The sequence below is a fragment of the Salvelinus namaycush genome, chromosome 14 (genome assembly GCF_016432855.1).
Source record: "Salvelinus namaycush isolate Seneca chromosome 14, SaNama_1.0, whole genome shotgun sequence".
Lineage (NCBI taxonomy): Eukaryota > Metazoa > Chordata > Actinopteri > Salmoniformes > Salmonidae > Salvelinus > Salvelinus namaycush.
In genome coordinates this window covers 7,464,441-7,487,769 of record NC_052320.1, presented here as the reverse complement: position 1 = coordinate 7,487,769, position 23,329 = coordinate 7,464,441, and the positions used below count along the sequence as shown (strand labels likewise).

Sequence of the window (23,329 nt, the reverse complement as noted above, 5' to 3'; positions counted from 1 at the left end):
CACTTGTTCTTAATGCAACCGCTGTGTCAGATTTTAAAAAAACTTTACGGAAAAAGCAAACCATGCAATAATCTGAGACGGCGCTCAGATAGAAACAACATTTCTCCGCCATGTTGGAGTCAATAGAAATACGAAATTACATTAGAAATATTCCCTTACCTTTGATGATCTTCATCAGAATGCACTCCCAGGAATCCTAGTTCCACAATAAATTGTTGTTTTGTTCGATAATGTCCATTATTTATGTCCTACTTTTGTTAGCACGTTTAGTACACATATCCAAACGCTCGTGCAGGTCCAGGCGAACTTCGGACGAAAACTTCAAAGAGTTATATTACAGGTCGAATAAACTTGTCAAACTAAGTATAGAATCAATCTTTAGAATGTTGTTATCATAAATATTCAATAACATTCCAACCGGAGAATTCCTTTGTGTCTATAGAAGTAATGGAACGCACGTCGATATCATGTGGAATGCGCTTGACCAGGACCTGGCTCTCTGCCAGACCACTGACTCAAACAGCTCCCATCCGGCTCAACATCACAGTAGAAGCTTCATTCAACGTTCTACAGACTGTTGACATCTAGTGGAAGCCGTGGGAAGTGCAAACAGATCCATATCCCACTGGGATTTCAATAGGCGATGAGTTGAAAATCGACCAGCCTCAGAATTCCCACTTCCTGTTTGGATTCTTTCTCAGGTTTTTGCCTGCCATATGAGTTCTGTTATACTCACAGACATCATTCAAACAGTTTTAGAAACTTCAGAGTGTTTTCTATCCAATAGTAATGATAATATGCATATATTAGCATCTGGGACAGAGTAGGAGGCAGTTCACTCTGGGCACGCTATTCATCCAAAGTGAAAATGCCCCCCTTAAATACCACTCCTGCCTCCTCCTGTAACCACAATACCTGACCACACACAGCAGCCAGAGGAGAGGAGAGGGGTGGAGGGACACAGGCTCCCTGCCTACCCTGTTACCCCAACGCCTGACCATACACATGGGGTACCCTACCCCTAGAACCCTAACACAGCTGGGTGGAGGAGGGCTGGATGGGGCCCCTTCCTCCCCTATAGCCTACCTAAAGGAACACCTGGATATACACTGAGGATACACCCTACCCCAACACACCCACTTGGTAACTGACGTGCATGGTGGAGAGATCTGACAGAGGTGGGGGCGAGGAGTGTGTATGTACACGGCACACGCATGTTCTATGTGGTGTCATTTTCAGTGCGTGAAGGTAGAAGTTCAGCTTTATGATCCCTCCCAGACAGGCAGAGATGCAGCATAAAGAGCAGCTGGAAGCTCCTCCAATGTAGAACGTCCTATTTGCCTGGGAAACCAGTGGAATTGAAAGCACTCAACAGCTTTATCATTTGATACATCGGGAAGAGACAACAGCTTTTTTATTTGGCCGTCTGAATCAAATACAATGCAGTTTATATGCAGAAAGTTGGTAGGCTACCTCTTCAGGGAGAGACCGACATAGATACAGTAACAGAACAATCATCCAATGATCAGGCTCCATACAGTCTGCGTCCGGATTGGCACCATATTCCTTATGTGCACTACTATTGACTATGGCAGAGCTCCGTTCAGAAGCAGTGCACTATGGGAAATGAGACCAGGGGGCGCTGGTCAACAGTAGTGCACTATACAATTAGTGAGAGCAGAGAAGTACTATGACACTTCAAAAGAGAAAACATGTCTGTTGAAGTTACAGTGTTGTCCCCAGACATATATACTGTATATGCCATGTGTTCATACAGTATATCATTACATCTATGTTATTGGCTCTGTCCCTGGTTTCAGGCCTGCTTCCTCCAATCCCCATATATAATTGCTATAGTAACACTTCACAATGATAAGGTCATACTGAATACTAAAATACTTCCCCATAATGCCAGGCCAGTGTTTTGCTTTTGGAGTCCTTTACTTTAGTGAATTAAAATTAGCTTAAAATGGGGTTTGCGTGATCTCAGAACCAGCCAGTGTATTGTAGTTGAAGGGGCCTCTGGCTTGGCTTGGGTAAGGATGTGGTTGGTTACATGTGAAAATGAAACATTTTGACTTTGCTTCACCGCATACATACTTGAAAGGCATCATCGAAAGTCTATTGTAAACACTTCATTGTTTTAGTTATACGCTTTTACTCAGAAAAACAAGTCTGTTTAGATTTTCTGCCAACACTGCATTTCATTTGACATGATATTTTTACTCTTTCCCTTTCCAGATGAACCACGCCTCTCTCTGCCACCACTGTTAAACGGGGTGCCTCTCATGGCCCTGCCTGCGCCCCTACCCCCCCTGCCTCCCCTCTCCACCCCTCCTACCCCCGACTCCCCCCTTGCCCCCTCCGTGTATCCCATGCTGACCACTCCCACCCTCACCCCTTCTCCCCTTCTCCCCTCATCCTCTGACTCCCCCATGGGTTTCGACACCACCAACCCTGAGCAGAGTGGTGTTCTAGTGGCCCCTGTGACTCCCGGGGCCCCAGCCGGCCCAGAGACAGAGGAGGACAAGGCCAAGAAGCTCCTCTACTGCTCACTGTGCAAAGTGTCCGTCAACTCCCTCTCACAGCTGGAGGCTCACAACAAAGGTACATAGCTTAGTGTATGGGTGTATGGTATGGTGGCCCTCTCAGGTCACTAATCTAGGAGAGGACACTTAGTAGTCCTCTGAATAGTCAGTACTTAAAGCGCTGGTTCACTATTTTTGAACCAATTCTCAATTTTTTTATGTAAATGTCATGTTATAGAAAGGTCCAGATACTTTTTTTGCAATTTCACTTGGTTTTGAGAAACATACCCCACCCGCCATAGACTTCCTCATTGATCGTTCTGCAGTATGGGGGCCATGGAAAACATGAACACAGGATCCAATAACACATAAATAAGTCATTTTAGAAACTACAAATCTCTCAGTATGGTGATGCAGGTCTTTAGATGTTGTACACCTTGATACAAATGATATACACTACATTTCAAAAGTTTGGGGTCACTTAGAAATGTCCTTGTTTTTGAAAGAAAATTTAAAAAATTGTCCATTAAAATAACATAAATTTGATCAGAAATACAGTGTAGACATTGTTAATGTTGTAAATGACTATTGTAGATGGAAACGGCTGATTTTTATGGAATATCTACATAGGCATACAGAGGCCCATTATCAGCAACCATCTCTCCTGTGTTCCAACGGCACATTGTGTTAGCTAATCCAAGTTTATCAATTTAAAAGGCTAATTGATCATTAGAAAACCGTTTTGCAATTATATTAGCACAGCTGAAAACTGTTCCTCTGTCCAGTGTCTGTGTTCTTTTGCCCATCTTAATCTTTCATTTTTATTGGCCAGTCTGAGATATGGCTTTTTCTTTGCAACTCTGCCTAGAAGGCCAGCATCCCGGAGTCACCTCTTCACTGTTGACCTTGAGACTGGTGTTTTGCGGGTACTGTATAATGAAGCTGCCAGTTGAGGACTTGTAAGGCGTCTGTTTCTTCAACTAGACACTTTTACTTGTCCTCTTGCTCAGTTGTGCACCGGGGCCTCCCACTCCTCTTTCTTCTCTGGTTAGAGCCAGTTTGCGCTGTTCTGTGAAGGGAGTAGTACACAGCGTTGTACGAGATCTTCAGTTTCTTGGCAATTTCTCGCATGGAATAGCCTTCATTTCTCTGAACAAGAATAGACTGATGAGTTTCAGAAGAAAGGTCTTTGTTTCTGGTCATTTTGAGCCTGTAATTGAACCCACAAATGCTGATGCTCCAGACACTCAACTAGTCTAAAGAAGGATAGTTTATTGCTTCTTTAATCAGAACAACAGTTTTCAGCTGTGCTAGAATAATTGCAAAAGGGTTTTCTAATGATCAATTAGCCTTTTAAAATGATAAACTTGGATTAGCTAACACAACGTGCCATTGGAACACAGGAGTGACGGTTGCTGATAATGGGCCTCTGTACGCCTATGTAGATATTCCATTAAAAAATCTGCCGTTTCCAGCTACAAAAGTTATTTACAACATGAACACTGTATTTCTAATCAATTTGATGTTATTTTAATGGATAAAAAAAAAAGGTTTTCTTTCAAAAACAAGGACATTTCTAAGTGACCCAAAACTTTTGAACGGTAGTGTAAATATAGGAGTCACCCACTCAAAGGTTCATGATTTATCTTGTGGTTGTGAGCGGGTGCAGCGGAAAGCTTTTCATTGTTGCCTCAATCCTTTAGCCGCAATTACAGTGGCTTGCGAAAGTATTCACCCCCCTTGGCATTTTTTCCTATTTTGTTGCCTTACAACCTGGAATTAAAATGGATTTTTGGGGGGTTTGTATCATTTGATTTACACAACATGCCTACCACTTTGAAGACGCAACATATTTTTTATTGTGAATCAAACAAGAAATAAGACCAAAAAAACTGAAAACTTGAGCGTGCCTTACTATTCACGCCCTTAAAGTCAATACTTTGTAGAGCCACCTTTTGCAGCAATTACAGCTAAAAGTATCTTGGGGTATGTCTCTATATGCTTGGCACATCTAGCCACTGGGATTTTTGCCCATTCTTCAGCTCATTCAAGTTGGATGGGTTCCGCTGGTGTACAGCAATCTTTAAGTCATACCACAGATTCTCAATTGGATTGAGGTCTGGGCTTTGACTAGGCCATTCCAAGACATTTAAATGTTTCCCCTAAACCACTCGGGTGTTGATTTAGCAGTGGGCTTAGGGTCATTGTCCTGCTGGAAGGTGAACATCTGTCCCAGTCTCAAATCTCTGGAAGACTGAAACAGGTTTCCCTCAAGAATTTCATTGTATTTAGCGCCATCCATCATTCCTTCAATTCTGACCAGTTTCCCAGTCCCTGCTGATGAAAAACATCCCCACTTCATGATGCTGCAACCACCATGCTTCTCTGTGGGGATGTGGTTCTCAGGGTGATGAGAGGTGTTGGGTTTGCGCCAAACATAGCGTTTTCCTTGATGGCCAAAAAGCTACATTTTAGTCTCATCTGACTCATCTGTTTGGGGAGTCTCCCACATGCCTTTTGGCGAACACCAAACATGTTTGCTTATTTTTCTTCTGGCCACTCTTCAGTAAAGCCCAGCTTTGTGGGGTGTACGGCTTAAAGTGGTCCTATGGACAGATACTCCAATCTCCGCTGGGGAGCTTTGCAGCTCCTTCTGGGTTATCGTTGGTCTTTTTGTTGCCTCTGATTAATTAATTAATGGATGTTCAAAGTTTTGGATATTTTTTTATAACCCAACCCTGATCCGTACTTCTCCACAACTTTGTCCCTGACCTGTTTGGCGAGCTCCTTGGTCTTCATAGTGCTTGCTTGGTGGTGCCCCTTGCTTAGTGGTGTTGCAGACTCTGGGGCCTTTCAGAACAGGTGTATATATACCGATATCATGTGACAGATCATGTGACACTTAGATTGCACACAGGTGGACTTTATTTAACTAACTATGTGACTTCTGAAGGTAACTGGTTGCACCAGATCTTATGTATGGGTTTCATAGCAAAGGGGGTGAATACATATGCACGCACCAGTTTTCCGGGGTTTTTTGTATAATTTTTTAAAATAAGTAATTTTTAAATTTCACTTCACCAATTTGGACTATTTTGTGGATATCCATTACATGAAATCCAAATAACAATTCATTTAAATTATAGGATGTAATGCAGCAAAATAGGAAAAACACCACGGGGGGTGAATACTATTGCAAGGCACTGTAGCAGCAGAGAAAGTCCTGTTAATGCTGGTCTTGTATGCTGGTCCTCTTAATACTGATCCTGTTGATGCTGGTCCTATTAATGCTGCACAACTGGAGGAGTGTGTCTTTAAACCTGTAGAATCAGAAGGCTGTTATGAGGCCACACTTGGGTTCTATTCATATTTGTTTTCTTCCAGATATTTTGGCTGTGCTTCGTTGGGCGTGTTCTTTGGCTGTGCTTCATTGGGCGTGTTCTTTGGCTGTGCTTCATTGGTGTGTTCTTTGGCTGTGCTTCGTTGGGCGTGTTCTTTGGCTGTGCTTCATTGAGCTTGTCTGGTTCAATGGAATCAATAAAATAGTCTCAAAAGTGCTAACCTTGCCAGTCTGGCGCTCGAGGCTCAATCAAACCTTCAAAGCATTTGAAAGAAAACAAGCCCTATTTGAGCCCTACATTCTCCTTAACACTTACTCTGTCAATCATCTGCTACCCGCGGCCCGCTAGCTGTCTAGAGCATACCGAACTGTTAGCTGAAGAAGTCCATCAGCCAATGTTTTTGGGGCTACTATACCTATTTTGTCAATTGGCCTGGACCCTTTTACTATACGAAGCCCTGCTGATCCATCACAACTGATCTGCCGACGAAACCGCACAAAGGGGCTACAACTGACTTCTACCTTCGCGACGTCCCTCTAAGGCCCTTCTGCTAGCCTGCTATCCCCTGCCCGCTAGCTGTCTGAATCGCCGTGTCTCCAGCTCGCCCAGCTACTCACTGGACCCAATGATCACTCGGCTACGCATGCCTCTCCCTAATGTCAATATGCCTTGTCCATTGCTGTTTTGGATAGTAATTTTTGCCTTATTTCATTGTAGAGCCTCTAGCCCTGCTCAATACGCCTTAGCTAACCCTTTAGTTCCACCTCCCACACATGCGGTGACCTCACCTGGTTTAAATTATGTTTCTAGAGACAATATCTGTCTCATTGTCACTCAATGCATAGGTTTACCTCCACTGTATTCACATCCTACCATACCTTTGTCTGTACATTATGACTTGAATCTATTCTACCGTGCCCAGAAACCTGCTCCTTTTACTCTCTGTTCCGAACGTACTAGACGACAATTCTTATAGCCTTTAGCCGTACCCTTATCCTACTCCTCCTCTGTTCCTCTGGTGATGTAGAGGTTAATCCAGGCCCTGCAGTGCCTAGCTCCACTCCCATTCCCCAGGCGCTCTCTTTTGCTGACTTCTGTAACCGTAAAAGCCTTGGTTTCAAGCATGTTAACATTAGAAGCCTCCTCCCTAAGTTTGTTTTATTTACTGCTTTAGCTCACTCTGCCAACCCGGATGTCCTGAACCCGGATGTCTGAATCCTGGCTCAGGAAGACCACCAAAGACCCTGAAATTTCCATCCCTAACTATAACATTTTCCGACAAAATAGAACTGCCAAAGGGGGCGGAGTTGCAATCTACTGCAGAGATAGCCTGCAGAGTTCTGTCTTACTATCCAGGCCTGTGCCCAAACAATTTGAGTTTCTACTTTTAAAAATCCACCTTTCCAGAAACAAGTCTCTCACTGTTGCCGCTTGCTATAGACCACCTTCTGCCACCAGCTGTGCCCTGGACACCATATGTGAATTGATTGCCCCCCATATATCTTCAGAGCTCGTGCTGTTAGGTGACCAAAACTGAGACATGCTTAAAACCTCATTGGGATAGGCGTGCAGCTAGCGGGACACCTCGACAACATCCGGTGAAATTGCAGAGCGCCAAATTCAAACTAAAGTACTATAAATATTCAACTTTCATAAAATCACAAGTGCAAAACATCAAAATAAAGCTTAACTTGTTGGTAATCCAGCCGCCATGTCAGATTTCAAAAAGGCTTTACGGCGAAAGCAAACCATGCGATTATCTGAGGACAGCACCCCGCATACCAACACATGAAAAACATATTTCAATCAGGCAGGTGCGACACGAAAGTCAGAAATAGCGATATAAACAATGCCTTACCTTTGATGATCTTCTTCTGTTGACACTCCAAAAGGTCCCAGTTACATCACAAATGGTCCTTTTGTTCGATAATGTCCTTCTTTATATCCATAAAAACTCAGTTTAGCTGGGGCGCTTCAGTCAATAATCCACTGAGTTTCCGTCCATCAAAATGCATACAAAATGAATCCCAAACAATACTAAATAAACTTTTCCAAACAAGTCAAACAACGTCTATAATCAAACCTTAGGTATCCTAATACGCAAATAAACAATAAAATTTAAGACAGCGAATAGTATGTTTATTACCGGAGATAAATAAGAAAGAACGCGCTTTCCACAACGCGCTTGGAAACATTACAGCCAAAATGAGAGCCACCTAGAAAAACTACAATTTCTGGGTCATTTTTCCAAAAACCAGCCTGAAACTCTTTCCAAATACTGTTGACATCTAGTGGAAGCCCTAGGAACTGCAATTTGGGAGGACTTGGGCTTATAATTATAATACTAGCCATTGAAAACAGTGGTAAGCTGAATTTTTTTTGAGGGGGATGGTTTGTCCTCGAGGTTTCGCCTGCCATATCAGTTCTGTTATACTCACAGGCATAATTTTAACAGTTTTAGAAACGTTAGAGTGTTTTCTATCTAAATATACCAATTATATGCATATCCTAGCTTCTGGACTTGAGAAACAGGCAGTTTACTTTGTGCACGCTTTTCATCCGGACGTGAAAATACTGCCCCCTATCCCAATGAAGTTTAACATCCGGCCATCCTACAATCTAAGCTTGATGCCCTCAATCTCACACAAATCATCAATGAACCTACCAGGTACAACCCCAAATCTGTAAACACGGGCACCCTCATAGATATCATCCCAAACAACCTGCCCTCCAAATACACCTCTGCTGTCTTCAACCAGGATCTCAGCGATCACTGCTTCATTGCCTGCATCCGTAATGGGTCTGTGGTCAAACGACCACCCCTCATCACTGTCAAACGCTCCCTAAAACACTTCAGCGAGCAGGCCTTTCTAATCGACCTGGCCCGGGTATCCTGGAAGGATATTGACCTCATTCCGACGGTAGAGGATGCCTGGTTGTTCTTTAAAAGTGCTTTCCTCATCAATCTTAAATAAGCATGCCCCATTCAAAAAATGTAGAACCAGGAACAGATATAGCCCTTGGTTCACTCCAGACCTGACTGCCATTGACCAGCTTAAAAATATCATGTGGCGTACTGCATTAGCATCGAATAGCCCCCGCAATTTGCAACTTTTCAGGGAAGTTAGGAACCAATATACACAGGCAGTTAGGAAAGCAAAGGCTAGCTTTATCAAACAGAAATTTGCATCCTGTAGCACAAACTCCAAAAAGTTCTGGGACACTGTAAAGTCCAGGGATAATAAGAGTACCTCATCCCAACTGCCCACTGCACTGAGGCTAGGAAACACCGTCACCACCGATAAATCAATGATAATCGAGAATTTCAATAAGCATTTTTCTACGGCTGGCCATGCTTTCCACCTGGCTACCCCTACCCCGGTCAACAGCCCTGCACCCCCCAACTTTCCCAAGCCTCCCCCATTTCTCTTTCACCCAAATCCAGATAGCTGATGTTCTGAAAGAGCTGCAAAATCTGGACCCCTACAAATCAGCCGGGCTAGACAATCTGGACCCTCTCTTTCTAAAATCATCCGCCGAAATTATTGCAACCCCTATTACTAGCCTGTTCAACCTCTGTTTCATATCGTCTGAGATCCCCAAAGTTTGGAAAGCTGCCGCGGTCATCCCCCTCTTCAAAAGGGGAGACACACTACACCCAAACTGCTACAGACCTATATCTATCCTACCCTGCCTTTCTAAGGTCTTCGAAGTTAACAATCAGATCACCAACCATTTCGAATCCCACCGTAGAGATCTCCGCTATGCAATCTGGTTTCCGAGCTGGTCATGGGTGCACCTCAGCCACGCTCAAGGTCCTAAACGATATCATACCTGCCATCGATAAGAGATACTGTGAAGCTGTATTCATCGACCTGGCCAAGGCTTTTGACTCTGTAAATCACCACATTCTTATCGGCAGACTCAACAGCCTTGGTTTCTCAAATGACTGCCTCGCCTGGTTCACCAACTACTTCTCAGACAGAGTTCAGTGTGTCAAATCGGAGGGCCTGTTGTCCGGACCTCTGGCAGTCTCTATGGGGGTGCCATGGGGTTCAATTCTCGGGCCGACTCTTTTTCCTGTATACATCAATGATGTCGCTCCTGCTGCTGGTGATTCTCTGATCCACCTCTACGCAGACGACACAATTTTGTATACTTCTGGCCCTTCTTTGGACACTGTTAACAAACCTCCAGACGAGCTTCAATGCCATACAACTCTCCTTCCGTGGCCTCCAACTGCAAGTAAAATGAAATGCATCACTACGGTCCCGATTGCTCAGTTTGGATTGGCGGCCAGCTCTAGGAAGAGTCTTGGTGGTTCCAAACTTCTTCCATTTAAGAATGATGGAGGCCACTGTGTTCTTGGCAACCTTCAACAATGCAGAAAATGTTTGGTACCCTTCCCCAGATCTGTCCCTTGACACAATCCTGTCTCGGAGCACTTCGGACAATTCCTTCGACCTCATGGCTTGGTTTTTGCTCTAACATGCACTGTCATCTGTGGGACATCGACAGGTGTGTGCCTTTCCAAATCATGTCCAATCTATTGAATTTACCACAGGTGGACTCCAATCAAGTTGTAGAAACATCAAGGATGATCAATGGAAACAGGATGCCCCCGGAGCTCAATTTCGAGTCTCATAGCAAAAAATCCTTACGTAAATAATGTATATTTTTATATTTTAATAAATGTTTAAAAAGTGTTTGTCCTGTTTTCGCTTTGTCATTATAGGTATTGTTTGTAGATTGAGGGGAAAACAGTATTTCATTTTAGAATACGGCTGTAATGTAACAATGTGGAAAAAGGGGTCTGAATACTTTCCAAATGCACATTACATCTATGTATATGGTAATAGGTCATTCAACACACCACATGCTGAAGACAGACGCTATAAAAATTTAACTTGTGACTTGCTAATGGTATGTAAACACTCGTTTGTGTAATGGGACAATTCTGTATATAATTAGTGTTCTCTATAAAGAAATATGGTTCCAATATAGAAATGAATGGCAGAAAGCATGAGAAAAGCCTAACAATGAAGCATATTTAGTACCAGTGTTCCTACCTGTAGTGTTTGTCCTTGACGATGGCATAGACAAGCACCAGCGCCAGGATGCCGTCCAGGACCACCGTCAGCAGATCCAAGGAGACGATGGTGGGGTCAGAGTGGAGCCAGCGCTCATCTGCCTTTCCATACTCCTTCCCTACATAGACAGGATATCTGTTAGAGCAGTATCTCAATAGATTCCTGGGGGACCCCAGGGCCAGAGGGTGCACGTTTTTGTTCTACTCCAACAGTGATTGATATTACATTCCTGTATATTATTCAGTTTGTGAGCATTTTAATACTATGTCCACTAGATGTGAACCAGGCTCCAAAGCACATCTCAAACACACGCACCATTGTTAATAATCTATTTTGCATGATAAAAAACAAAAAAACAATACAGTACTATAAATTATTTTGTTTAATCCATTTTTTCTATATTGCACAGTCAAGGTAGCCTACTTACAAAGTTCAGCAAAAATATTGTCTGAAGTTGCCACGGTTCCAACAAGTGACATGTAAACAAAGGGTCCTTCCTGTAAGAACAAACAGTAGAAAGAGTCAAATAAGAGCTGCAAATTAACTTTCTATGTTGACAACGCCTTCTCACTCACGTCACACACTCACCAAGGTAATATGAACAATTGCGTCGTAGAAAAGCCACACGAGCACCCATCTATCAGTTCCAGAGCATTTTCTTCCCCATATCTGCGCGAGGATGTATCCCACGACGAACTGAGCGGAGCAGGCCAACAGAGAATAAACCGTCACGGGAGTAAAGAGAGATTGGGTTTCTTTAAACGCTGCCGATACCATTTTCACAGAAAACTCGACTCAAACCATGCAAATTACTATTTGAATTCACAACTATTGTCTCGTCCATAAAGCTAGATAGAGGACTCATCTTTGTATCTGTGCCATTATAGCGTCTGCCTGCCCTGCCGATGCTGTCAATCTCAATTTTGAAGTAGTATATTTTCTTCTTCATGATTGGCTGATCCGTCCTGATGACCCGGTTGGACAAGACGCTAACAGAGACACCAGGCGGGATCATTCAATGAAGTTGGAAGTCCCACCCAGTTGACTTCATTACAATGGTGGAAGCCCTCAATGGCGCTTCCCATCTTAATATATATTTTGAACACTAGAGGCCTCTATCCTTCTCTATGGTCTTGTCCCAAAAGGATTCCATAGTCGTCTCCCCCCTGCACCACAGTGTCACGCTGTGAGAAGTACATGATTGGCTGTCGGATAAATCTCTACTTTTGTGGGCCCCCTTAAGAGAAAATGAAGAGGGAGCTGAAGTTGGTGAACCAGAGGCGAAGCGAGTGTCGACTCCGCCCAAAATCTGTCCGCTTGAAAATAAGCGTTTAAGCAGACCAAGTGAGGAGTTTTTGTATGGGGGGGGGGGGGGGGGGGGGGAGCAATGAGTGTCTAATCTAGTGAAGATACAAGTTAATTGCTATTTTGATAGGTAAGGCTTATTTGATAAAATATAAATTTCATAATACTTAAATTACTAAGAGTGTACTGATGTCCTGCACGTGACATTGCGACGATTTTTTTCTATCGGTTGTGCCAGTTCACACGGGTATCTGCACTCTCATTGGCTAGAATGTTTCCATCTGATCTCGCCTGCAGCATGCCTTTCGCCTTTGCGAAATTGTTAGCGGTCAGTCGACCATCTTGCCACGCCGATTGTAGATTAAGCCAGGAGAGGGTCAGGAATCAGAACCTCGGACAGCAAATTGGACAGCGATTGACAATAGTATAAATAAAGCATAGTACATTTGACTAGTCAAACTTTTTTATACTGTTTTTATATCGTATTTTACAGTGGTGTAAAGTACTTAAGTAGTTTTGGGTATCTGTCCTTCACTATTCATATTGACTACTTTTACTTCACTACATTCCTAAAGAAAATAATGTACTTTTTACTCCATACATTTATCCTGACATCCAAAAGTACCCGTTACATTTTGAATGCTTAGCAGGACAAAAAATTGTCAATTTCCCACACTTATCAAGAGAACAACTCTAGTCACCCCTAATGCCTATGATCTGATCACTACGGTTCTGACTTAGAATATGTGGACAACTACAAATACCTAGGTGTCTGGTTAGACTGTAAACTCTCCTTCCAGACTCACATTAAGCATCTCCAATCCAAAATTTAGAATCAGCTTCATATTTCGCAACAAAGCCTCCTTCACTCATGCTGCCAAACATACCCTCATAAAACTGGCTATCGTACCGATCCTTCACTTCGGCGATGTCATTTACAAAATAGCCTCCAACTCTCTACTCAGCAAATTGGATGCAGTCTATCACAGTGCCATCCATTTTGTCACCAAAGCCCCATATACTACCCACCACTGCGACCTGTACGCTCTCGTTGGCTGGCCCTCGCTTCATATTCGTCTACAAACCCACTGGCTCCAGGTCATCTACAAGTCTTTGCTAGGTAAAGCCCGCCTTATCTCAGCTCACTGGTCACCATAGCAGCACCCACCCGTAGCACACGCTCCAGCAGATATATCTCACTGGTCACCCCCAAAGCCAATTCCTACTTTGGCCGCCTTTCCTTTCAGTTCTCTGCTGCCAATGACTGGAATGAACTGCAAAATTTGATGAAGCTGGAGGCTCATATCTCCTCACTAACTTTAAGCACCAGCTGTCAGAGCAGCTCACAGATCACTGTACATAGCCCATCTGGAAATAGCCCATCCAACTACCTCATCCCCCATACTGTTATTTATTTTATTTATTTAGCTCCTTTGCACCCCAGTATCTCTACTTGCACACTCATCTTCTGCACATCTATCACTCCAGTGTTTAATTGCTATATTGTCATTATTTTGCCACTATGGCCTATTTATTGCCTTACCTCCCAAAGATGCCAGTCAACTCCATTAGGCCCAAACCACCTAACCTTAACTCGGACTCTGTGGCTTGGGGAAGCTGTTCTTTTCCCCTTAACTCGCTCTGTGTTCTGGTTCATGTCTCTCTCTCTCTCTCTCTCCCCCTCTCCCTCTCCCTCTCCCTCTCCCTCTCCCTCTCTCTCTCTCTCTCTCTCTCTCTCTCTCTCTCTCTCTCTCTCTCTCTCTCTCTCTCTCTCTCTCACGCACACACACACATCCCTGTATTACACATCACCCTTACCACAGCAGTAAGGCAGTGTTGTTAGGACGTGATGATAGATAAACATGAAAAGCTTCTTAATGTATAACTAAGTGTCGATCAATGGAAACGTAATCTGTTACATCATTACAGTAACCTTTAGAAGGCTTTTTGTGATGGCTGTTTGATTGAGCCCTAGGGACAGGACACACAGCAATTAGATGTTTGGTTGAGCCCTAGGGACAGGACACACAGCAATTAAATGTTTTCGGTTGAGCCCAAGGGACAGGACACACAGCAATTAGATGTTCGGTTGAGCCCAAGGGACAGGACACACAGAGATGCAATGTTTTATTGAGCCCTAGGGACAGGACACACAGCAATTAGATGTTCGGTTGAGCCCTAGGGACAGGACACACAGAGATGAGATGTTTTATTGAGCCCTAGGGACAGGATACACAGCAATTAGATGTTCGGTTGAGCCCTAGGGAGAGGACACACAGAGATGAGATGTTTTATTGAGCCCTAGGGACAGGATACACAGCAATTAGATGTTTGGTTGAGCCCTAGGGAGAGGACACACAGAGATGAGATGTTTTATTGAGCCCTAGGGACAGGATACACAGCAATTAGATGTTTGGTTGAGCCCTAGGGAGAGGACACACAGAGATGAGATGTTTTATTGAGCCCTAGGGACAGGACACACAGCAATTAGATGTTCGGTTGAGCCCTAGGGACAGGACACACAGAGATGAGATGTTTTATTGAGCCCTAGGGACAGGACACACAGAGATGAGATGTTTTATTGAGCCCTAGGGACAGGACACACAGAGATGAGATGTTTTATTGAGCCCTAGGGACAGGACACACAGCAATTAGATGTTTTATTGAGCCCTAGGGAGAGGACACACAGATATTAGATGTTTTATTGAGCCCCAGGGACATGACACAGAGATTAAAGGAATAAAATCAGATTCCTTGTTGATTGCACTCTCTTCTGTTCTTACAGTACAAACACTAATTAATTCTGTACATCCATGCAAAAACACACAAAAATCATATATGCTACACAGACAGATATAAAACAAACAGAGATCAACAGAGACATTCACGCATCTGTGACATCTACTGTGCCTGCAGTTCAATCTGGGAAGATTAACAGTCCAAATCAACTCACAATCTGGAAGCAATATCTCTCATTCCCAAAACAATACTTTGAAAAATAAAAGCATGTGTTGTACAGACAGACAGACAGACAGACAGACAGACAGACAGACAGACAGACAGACAGACAGACAGACAGACAGACAGACAGACAGACAGACAGACAGACAGACAGACAGACAGACAGACAGACAGACAGACAGACAGACAGACAGACAGACAGACAGACAGACAGAGACATGCACAGTGTGACTAGCAGTGCTATGAACAAAAAGAGAGGTTGAGAAGGAAGGTTATGGATGGGTGTGTATTGAACCGTAATCATACGTTTACAAAACAGTTCCTCGCCGTGTATTGTCTCTTCTCATGTTTGGAGACATCTCCTGTCTGTTTGTGTAGTGTTTCATTGTAACTGTGAGTCAAGCAGCTCGGCACGCAGGACGAGAAAACCCAGACAGGGTTCATCTATTGTCTGCCGAGAATAGAACAAAGACCGCAAAAAACTCCAAGTGCACATTATTGGCCACAAGTGAAATCAGTCCTTCCAGACCTCCCTCCTCCTCCTTCTTTATCCCCCTCCTCCCCCACCCCCCCAAACCTCCCCCATGTTCCCCTGCTGTAACCTATTACTCACTGCTCAAAGATCAGGGATTTGGGAGAACAAGTCAAAGTAAAATGGCAACCTATGGCACCCTATTCCCTATAGAATGCACTACTTTTGACCAGAGCTCTGTTGAAAAGTAGCGCACCATACAGGAAATAGGGTGCCATTTGGGACGTATACAAACTCTCAGTCAGACCAAGTGCAAAATGGCGTGATTGAGGTTCTGGGATCGGGGGAGTAGTGGGGACACGGAGGGTAGGACATGACTAGAAGTTTTCATCCAAGAACAAAACATGAAATTAGTTATAAAGGAATAATTTTGGCAGAAGGACATCTGTGTGTAATGCAGGAAATAAGAATCATATTTTTAGACTGAGCACACTGCCCTTTCTCTAACACACTAGTTAGAAAGGAACTATTTTGGCACAACAACATGTATGCTGTCAGTCTATCTAATGAACACAACTTGAACAAGGAATGACACTCATATTTCAGCACATGAGAGAGCACAGAAAACAGACAGCTCTTTCACTCTTTGAAGACTAGAAGTCATTGAGTTTGAATGCACCTTTGTATTGTGATGTCATGACTAATAACCTCTAGATTCGACACATTAATACTACCTTCTGAACTAGGACCAGAACTAGGACCAGAACTAACTATCGTCAGGGCTGTCTGTGTGTGTAATGCAAACCATTTCAACAAGAGAATAACACTCATATTCCACCACGAAGCAGCTCACAGAACATACTGCACTATGCTCTTCCATTCTTTGAGGACCAAAATCAGTTGACCTATGCACCGAGTTGACTTCAATTTTACAGATGTCATCTAGATGTTGACACTTTTAAGACATTATTACTACCATCCACATGACCTCTCAGAAAAGCAAACCCTAACCCAGAACATTCAATTGGCTACCCTAATAGAACAGAGAGAGATAGACGTCTTTCAGTTCTATGCCAATGTCGGTTACAGCCATAACGCCACTACTGTATCCTACAGCGTTACCACATCACCGTGGCCCTCTAGTGGTTAATATACCACACTACACCTCCCCTCCTAGTCCCATTCCACTCCGGGGTGAAGTTTCCCCTAAGAATAGATCTAGGATCAGCTTCCCCTTCCCCAATCCTTACATTAACCATTAACTGACTCAATATCAGCATCTAGGGGTAACTTCACCCTACACCATCAAATTTCACTAACTGTACATGTGCTTTCTGTGCTCTACTCTGCTGCCTACCAGTGCTGAGTTAGAACAATGTTCAGATCACAGGAGGCTGCTGAGGGGAGGACGACTCATAGTAATGGCCAGAACAGAGCTAATGAAATGGAATCAAACGCATGGAAACCATGTTTGATGTATTTGATACCATTCGGCTCCAGCCATTACCACGAGCCCGTCCTCTCCAATTAAGGTGCCACCAACCTCCTGTGGTTCAGATGGCGGTACAGTACAGAGACTTCTCTAGCAGCTAGTTAATACTCTAACAGCTAGTTAACACATCCTGATATTTGTCATTGTCATATTCCCCACCATTAAGGGGAGATAGAGCCCAGATACTCATGGTGATGAGCCGTGGCTGAACATATCAATGAGGCTGATAGATGGGGTTATAGAACAGTTCAATAAGCTCTGGCTGATAGATGGGGTTATAGAACAGTTCAATGAGCTCTGGCTGATAGATGGGGTTATAGAACAGTTCAATGAGCTCTGGCTGATAGATGGGGTTATAGAACAGTTCAATGAGCTCTGGCTGATAGATGGGGTTATAGAACAGTTCAATGAGCTCTGGCTCATAGATGGGGTTGTAGAACAGTTCAATGAGCTCTGGCTGATAGATGGAGTTATAGAACAGTTCAATAAGCTCTGGCTGATAGATGGGGTTATAGAACAGTTCAATGAGCTCTGGCTGATAGATGGAGTTATAGAACAGTTCAATGAGCTCTGGCTGATAGATGTGGTTATAGAACAGTTCAATAAGCTCTGGCTGATAGATGGGGTTATAGAACAGTTCAATGAGCTCTGGCTGATAGATGGGGTTATAGAACAGTTCAATGAGCTCTGGCTGATAGATGGGGTTATAGAACAGTTCAATGAGCTCTGGCTGATAGATGGGGTTATAGAACAGTTCAATGAGCTCTGGCTCATAGATGGGGTTGTAGAACAGTTCAATGAGCTCTGGCTGATAGATGGAGTTATAGAACAGTTCAATAAGCTCTGGCTGATAGATGGGGTTATAGAACAGTTCAATGAGCTCTGGCTGATAGATGGGGTTATAGAACAGTTCAATGAGCTCTGGCTGATAGATGGGGTTATAGAACAGTTCAATGAGCTCTGGCTGATAGATGTGGTTATAGAACAGTTCAATGAGCTCTGGCTGATAGATGTGGTTATAGAACAGTTCAATGAGCTCTGGCTGATAGATGGAGTTATAGAACAGTTCAATGAGCTCTGGCTGATAGATGGGGTTATAGAACAGTTCAATGAGCTCTGGCTGATAGATGGGGATATAGAACAGTTCAATGAGCTCTGGCTGATAGATGTGGTTATAGAACAGTTCAATGAGCTCTGGCTGATAGATGGGGATATAGAACAGTTCAATGAGCTCTGGCTGATAGATGGGGATATAGAACAGTTCAATGAGCTCTGGCTGATAGATGTGAATATAGAACAGTTCAATGAGCTCTGGCTGATAGATGTGGATATAGAACAGTTCAATAAGCTCTGGCTGGTAGATGGGGATATAGAACAGTTCAATGAGCTCTGGCTGATAGATGTGGATATAGAATAGTTCAATGAGCTCTGGCTGATAGATGGGGATATAGAACAGTTCAATGAGCTCTGGCTGATAGATGAGGATATAGAACAGTTCAATGAGCTCTGGCTGATAGATGTGGATATAGAACAGTTCAATAAGCTCTGGCTGGTAGATTATAGAACAGTTCAGAACAGTTATAGAAGAGTTCAGCATGGTGTATACGCTTTTGTTAGTGTTGGGGTGATGTCATCCTGGACTAAAGACTGATGCTTTGTGTGTGTGTGTGTGTGTGTGTGTGTGTGTGTGTGTGTGTGTGTGTGTGTGTGTGTGTGTGTGTGTGTGTGTGTGTGTGTGTGTGTGTGTGTGTGTGTGTGTGTGTGATGGACTGAATGCATTTTTATTTTGTGTCTTGACCCATCCCTCACGGGATAGTTAGACACCATTTTCTTTAAGTCAATTAAAGAAAACTTGTGTGTGTAGGTACCAAACACAAAACTATCCTGGAGGCTCGCAGTGGGCTGGGTCCTATCAAGGCGTACCCTCGGCTGGGCCTCAAACACCCGGGGGAGCTGGGAGGGGGACCACTGGACCCCAACACTGAGGAACGCACCTTCCACTGTGAGATCTGCAACGTGAGGGTCAACTCTGAACTTCAACTCAAACAGGTGAGGAAGATGTGTGTGTGTGTGTGTGTGTGTGTGTGTGTGTGTGTGTGTGTGTGTGTGTGTGTGTGTGTGCGTGCGTGCGTGCGTGTATGGGATTTGCAACATTCGGGTCAACCCTGAACTGCTTCTCAAACAGGTGAGCGAGGTGGGGGCCACTTACAGTAGACCCCTTTATCCAGATGACTTATCATTTCCACACTAGGCCCCTAAAGACCCCTAGAGGTGACTTCTCATTTCCACACTAGGCCCCTAAAGACCCCTAGAGGTGATGTCTCATTTCCACACTAGGCCCCTAAAGACCCCTAGAGGTGACTTCTCATTTCCACACTAGGCCCCTAAAGACCCTTAGAGGTGATGTCTCATTTCCACACTAGGCCCCTAAAGACCCCTAGAGGTGATGTCTCATTTCCACACTAGGCCCCTAAAGACCCCTAGAGGTGACTTCTCATTTCCACACTAGGCCCCTAAAGACCCCTAGAGGTGATGTCTCATTTCCACACTAGGCCCCTAAAGACCCCTAGAGGTGACTACTATTCCAAATCGACCGCCAGCACGTGCTCCTTACGCAGTAACTGAGAAGATTGGATAGATGAAAGAAATATTGTGCAGCCGCAGTCGCCATGTGACTGTGTCGGTCCTGGATCGTCTGCCGTCTAACCCTGTATATCGCTCTCCCTCCCTGCAGCACATATCTAGTCGAAGGCACCGGGACGGAGTGGCAGGGAAACCTAACCCTCTTCTCAGCCGACACAAGAAGCACAGGGTAGCTGACCTCACGGTAACCTTTCACTTCTGATCACTTACCTGACCTCTACTGGGCCAAGGCTAGTTTAACCAATGATTATCCCTTGCCAGGGCTAGCTCAAATTAACTAGTTTATCCACTGATAGTGAGGAAGCTGTTTTCTGAGTAATCAATAGGTAGATGCATTATTAATGCCCTGAAGTTCCATTTTGGAATGTGCTGGACATACAGTCTAATCAGATGCCTCTGTGTTATGACAGATCAAAGAGGTACAAACTGAAATGTTATTTCTATATTTGTTTTGCGCTACATGTGTTCACCGTCTGCCACTAAACTCTCTCTCCCTCCCTCCCTCCCTCCCTCCCTCCCTCCCTCCCTCCCTCCCTCCCTCAGTCCTCTCTGAACTTCTCTAAGGATCTCTCCAAATGTTTGGGGGCAGGGCTCTTGCCCAGTCCCCTGGCTGTTGCTGCGGCGATGGCCGCAGCCGCTTCCTCAAACCACCAATTGGCTCAGCTTCGTGCTGCAGCAGCATCTTCGGCCCAGCACCACCCGCATCACCACCACCACCACCACCTATTACAGGGCCCACCTCTCAGCCATGCCATCTTAAGACCCGCCCCCGGGCCCATGCGCACCTCCCACGTGCCAATCCTCTTCTCTCCTTACTGACTCCACCTCCTCCACCTCGGCCAGTCAGGAGCAGCCACTACTAAAGCACACTGTGAAGAAATAATCTACATAAACAACAAACAAAAATGTATAGGGTAAACAAACAAACCATCGGTAAACAAAGAAAAAGTTCAAACATCTAGATGAGAAGAAATGAAAGCGAAGAGAGCACCTGAAAGAAGGAGATGTTGGAGTCCCTCATTTTCCTTTTTCCCTGACCTAAAACTCTCCTTCCATCACAGAGGCTTGTGACTGTGAGTGATAGACTGATGGAGAGAGAACGAGAGAGGGCAATAGAAGGAGAGATACTCAGTATGCATTGGATGGACTGCAGTATGCTTGTTCATCTCTCGCCTCTCTCTCCCCACACACTGTGAGATCCATCACACTGATGGCTCTTATAAAACACATAACACACATACACACACACACACACACACACACACACACACACACACACACACACACACACACACACACACACACACACACACACACAAAGACACACACCACGTGCACACACACACACACACACACACACACACACACACACACACACACACACACACACACACACACACACACACACACACACACACACACACACACACACACACACACACAAAGACACACACCACGTGCACACACACACACACACACACACACACACACACACACACACACACACACACACACACACACACACACACACACACACACACACACACACACACACACACACACACACACACACACACACACCCCTCCACTGCAGCTAACTGTTTCAGAACAGTATGTGCTGGGTATACATACTCTTTCCTCATCATTCTGGTCGTAAGTGTTCTTACTGTACTATGCACCTCCAAACCAAGAGAATAATGTCACTGCAGTATGTCAGTACAGAGAGAATAATGTCACTGCAGTATGTCAGAGAGAATAAGGTTACTGCAGTATGTCAGTACAGAGAGAATAATGTCACTGCAGTATGTCAGTACAGAGAGAATAATGTCACTGCAGTATGTCAGTACAGAGAGAATAATGTCACTGCAGTATGTCAGAGAGAATAAGGTTACTGCAGTATGTCAGTACAGAGACAATAAGGTTACTGCAGTATGTCAGAGAGAATAAGGTTACTGCAGTATGTTAGATAGAATTATGTCACTGCAGTATGTCAGAGAGAATAATGTCACTGCAGTATGTCAGAGAGAATAATGTCACTGCAGTATGTCAGAGAGAATAATGTCACTGAGATATGTCAGAGAGAATAATGTCACTGCAGTATGTCAGTACAGAGAGAATAATGTCACTGCAGTATGTCAGTACAGAGAGAATAATGTCACTGCAGTATGTCAGAGAGAATAATGTCACTGCAGTATGTCAGTACAGAGAGAATAATGTCACTGCAGTATGTCAGAGAGAATAATGTCACTGCAGTATGTCAGTACAGAGAGAATAATGTCACTGCAGTATGTCAGAGAGAATAATGTCACTGCAGTATGTCAGAGAGAATAATGTCACTCCAGTATGTCAGAGAGAATAATGTCACTGCAGTATGTCAGAGAGAATAATGTCACTGCAGTATGTCAGTACAGAGATAATAATGTCACTGCAGTATGTCAGTACAGAGAGAATAATGTCACTGCAGTATGTCAGAGAAAATAATGTCACTGCAGTATGTCAGAGAGAATAAGGTTACTGCAGTATGTCAGAGAGAATAATGTCACTGCAGTATGTCAGTTCAGAGAGAATAATGTCACTGTAGTATGTCAGAGAGAATAATGTTTCTGCAGTATGTCAGAGAGAATGTCACTGCAGTATGTCAGAGAGAATAATGTTTCTGCAGTATGTTAGTTCAGAGAGAATGTCACTGCAGTATGTTAGTTCAGAGAGAATGTCACTGCAGTATGTCAGAGAGAATAATGTCACTGCAGTATGTTAGTTCAGAGAGAATGTCACTGCAGTATGTCAGAGAGAATAATGTCACTGCAGTATGTCAGTACAGAGAGAATAATGTCACTGCAGTATGTCAGAGATAATAATGTCACTGCAGTATGTCAGTTCAGAGAGAATAAGGTTACTGCACTATGTCAGAGAGAATAATGTCACTGCAGTGTGTCAGTACAGAGAGAATAATGTCACTGCAGTATGTCAGAGAGAATAATGTCACTGCAGTATGTCAGAGAGAATAATGTCACTCCAGTATGTCAGAGAGAATAATGTCACTGCAGTATGTCAGAGAGAATAATGTCACTGCAGTATGTCAGTACAGAGATAATAATGTCACTGCAGTATGTCAGTACAGAGAGAATAATGTCACTGCAGTATGTCAGAGAAAATAATGTCACTGCAGTATGTCAGAGAGAATAAGGTTACTGCAGTATGTCAGAGAGAATAATGTCACTGCAGTATGTCAGTTCAGAGAGAATAATGTCACTGTAGTATGTCAGAGAGAATAATGTTTCTGCAGTATGTCAGAGAGAATGTCACTGCAGTATGTCAGAGAGAATAATGTTTCTGCAGTATGTTAGTTCAGAGAGAATGTCACTGCAGTATGTTAGTTCAGAGAGAATGTCACTGCAGTATGTCAGAGAGAATAATGTCACTGCAGTATGTTAGTTCAGAGAGAATGTCACTGCAGTATGTCAGAGAGAATAATGTCACTGCAGTATGTTAGTTCA

The 23,329-nt window shown here is 43.8% G+C and overlaps 2 protein-coding genes across 3 annotated transcripts in view; one reads left to right on the top strand and one right to left on the bottom strand.

Annotated features, from left to right (window-relative positions):
* The window catches only part of LOC120058806 (zinc finger protein 385A-like), an 85,977-nt gene extending 65,326 nt beyond the window's left edge, over positions 1 to 20,651 (top strand). For both annotated transcript variants that reach the window (XM_039007537.1, XM_039007539.1), the window contains exons 4-6: positions 19,054 to 19,238; positions 19,924 to 20,016; positions 20,376 to 20,651. In XM_039007537.1, coding sequence (XP_038863465.1) covers positions 19,054 to 19,238; positions 19,924 to 20,016; positions 20,376 to 20,651 — 554 coding nt within the window. The remainder of the gene's footprint in view (positions 1 to 19,053; positions 19,239 to 19,923; positions 20,017 to 20,375) is intronic.
* Positions 10,935 to 11,991, bottom strand: LOC120058805 (emopamil-binding protein-like). The gene is made up of 3 exons (XM_039007536.1): positions 11,548 to 11,991; positions 11,387 to 11,456; positions 10,935 to 11,077 (listed from the first exon to the last, which is right to left on the bottom strand). Exons 1-3 carry the CDS (start codon positions 11,734 to 11,736, stop codon positions 10,935 to 10,937), a joined length of 402 nt encoding a protein of 133 aa, XP_038863464.1. The 5' UTR covers positions 11,737 to 11,991.
* Positions 20,652 to 23,329: the final 2,678 nt, after the last annotated feature.

What these genes read in the sequence shown, in the direction of transcription:
- LOC120058805 (XM_039007536.1), bottom strand. Translation starts at nt 11,736, where the DNA reads ATGGTATCGGCAGCGTTTAAAGAAACCCAATCTCTCTTTACTCCCGTG. An exon ending in CAATTGTTCATATTACCTTG is followed by an intron (nt 11,457 to 11,547) that starts GTGAGTGTGTGA and finishes TTGTTCTTACAG; the next exon opens with GAAGGACCCTTTGTTTACAT. An exon ending in CAATATTTTTGCTGAACTTT is followed by an intron (nt 11,078 to 11,386) that starts GTAAGTAGGCTA and finishes CTGTCTATGTAG; the next exon opens with GGAAGGAGTATGGAAAGGCA.